Source organism: Geospiza fortis, unplaced genomic scaffold (assembly GCF_000277835.1).
Source record: "Geospiza fortis unplaced genomic scaffold, GeoFor_1.0 scaffold432, whole genome shotgun sequence".
In the NCBI taxonomy this organism is placed as follows: Eukaryota; Metazoa; Chordata; class Aves; order Passeriformes; family Thraupidae; genus Geospiza; species Geospiza fortis.
Window position 1 is genome coordinate 464,904 of NW_005054436.1, and position 1,999 is coordinate 466,902.

General features: G+C 51.0%; 1 protein-coding gene across 1 annotated transcript in view; it reads right to left on the reverse strand.

Annotated features, from left to right (window-relative positions):
- ARID1A (AT-rich interaction domain 1A) overlaps positions 1-1,999 on the reverse strand; it is a 31,676-nt gene that overhangs the window by 4,313 nt on the left and 25,364 nt on the right. Inside the window, exons 15-16 of the mRNA XM_031062026.1 lie at positions 1,788-1,849; positions 11-65 (exon numbers count right to left, since the gene is read on the reverse strand). Coding sequence (XP_030917886.1) covers positions 11-65; positions 1,788-1,849 — 117 coding nt within the window. The remainder of the gene's footprint in view (positions 1-10; positions 66-1,787; positions 1,850-1,999) is intronic.

The following is a 1,999-nucleotide window of genomic DNA, read 5'->3' on the forward strand; positions in this document are numbered from 1 at the left end:
TAGAGCTCGCCCTCGTGCCGCTTGGCGGGGAGCCCGTAGCTGCCGTCCATCGGCCGCTTGTAGTTCTGTGGGGACAGAAAGGCACAGGTGAGGCCGGGTGAGTGGGAATTTGGGATTGTTTCTCTGGAAGGGGCTGCACAGGGCAGTGGTGGAATCAGCATCCCTGGAGCTCTCCAAGAAATGCCTGAATGTGGCTCTCAGTTCTTTCCCCTGGGTGATGTGGTGGTGATTGGTCATACATTGGACTCACTGATCCCAGAGGTCTTTTCCAACCTCACTGATTCCATGAAACAAAAAGCCAAACCTCTGGGCAGAGTCCCCAGAGCCAGAGGATCTGCCCCACGGCATGGCCTGGGAGAGGCTCTGTCTCCTTGCTGGCCGTACCCGATGTGAAAGTTGGATCAGTTGTTCCATTTCACAAGCCATGGCCAATTCCTTGTGGCTGCCTGGGGAGGCTCCCTGTGGATTCCACAAGGATGCCTCGGGGGCAGGAGTCTGCCCACAGAAAGGACTTTCCTGCAGAAAAGGCTCAGCTCTACTCTGCATTCACCACAAACCAGACCAGACACTGGCACTTGCTTCCTTCCACATCCAGGAATTTCATCAGACCCTATTTCTCTCATTTCCCAGGTTTCTGCTCAAGTATCAGACAAAATGCATTAAAAACTGTTGTACTTCCTGCTTCTTCCTTTCCTGTGGATTTCAAAACACTCTGCTGAAAGGAGCAAGAAGGCTTCTCACCCCTATTTCTTTAAAGTGCAAACGGAGAAAACAGCCAACTGCTGCCCAAATTAAAATCCAGGCTCTCTCTTGCCTCCAAGGTCTGAGCTGTAGCTGCTGTGGAGGCTGTTCAGACACTCCATGGTCATAACTGGCTTCAGATGGAGCTCTAGGGCTTCAAAGATGACAAGTTCCAGAGTAACTCGAACTCTTGGCTCCGAGCCCCGTGGCTCTGGTTGCAGAGCCAAACTGCAGAGCAGTTGGAATTATTCTTAGCACAGCTCAGTGAGTGCCCTCTCTATACTCTCCTAAACCATAGGACTTAAAATTATCAGGAGAACATTATGGGTCCTGGCATGGATACAAAGAGCAAGTCGTATGTGAGGATTATGGGAAGGGATCCACGTTCATTCAAACTGTCCTGAAACAAACCTGATGGGTTTGGGAACACCAAGGAGAAGGAGGAGGAGGCAGTAGGGCCATGGAGTCTGAAGCCTCTGGCTGCATGATGAGAAAGGGAAAGACCACAAAAATTCCCTGTTTTGTGCAGAACAATCCACCTGAAACAGCTCTCCTGAATGATCCAGGACTTGTTCCAAAGAAAGTCATCACTTGGACCAAAAATGTTAGAGAAACAGGATGGGATTCAGAAAGTTCCAGAGGGACAGAGAAGCCCAATAAAGCTCCCCGATCTTCTGCTACCTGACCAGAGCACACAAACCACACAACCTCCGTTCTCAGAACACTCTTTTGTTAACACAGCACTGGGAACGTTAATTAAAACTTTTTACAATTGTTTTCAAATGGGAAAAAAGTCTCCTGTACAAAATGAGGTTGGACAGGGCTTGGAGCTCCCTGGGAAGTTGTTCCTGCCCATAGCAGGGGGTGGCACTGGATGGGCTTTAAGGTCCCTTCACCCAAGCCACTGTGTGATTCTGGGATGAGGTACCCAATTCTTCACATTCATAAAGCAAATGCACAGCCCAGAGAGTTTTCATCTTCCCCTCTTCACAAAGAGCACGGGTAGAACTCTCAGTTGAGCCGGTTGGGATCCCTGGATCACCCACCTGCTGCTGCTGCTGATACATGGTGGTTTGCTGGCTGGGGAAGGGGCTGCCCGAGGATGTGCCTTGAGCGGAGAATTGATTGCCATAGGAATCATGTCTGGAGAAGAGAGAGATGTGTCAGTGTCACTGTCACAGGCTGGCAGCCCTGGCTGGGGACAGCAGCCCCTGGCACAGAGCTTTGCTGCTGCTGCTGCTGCTGGGGGTAGCGGCTG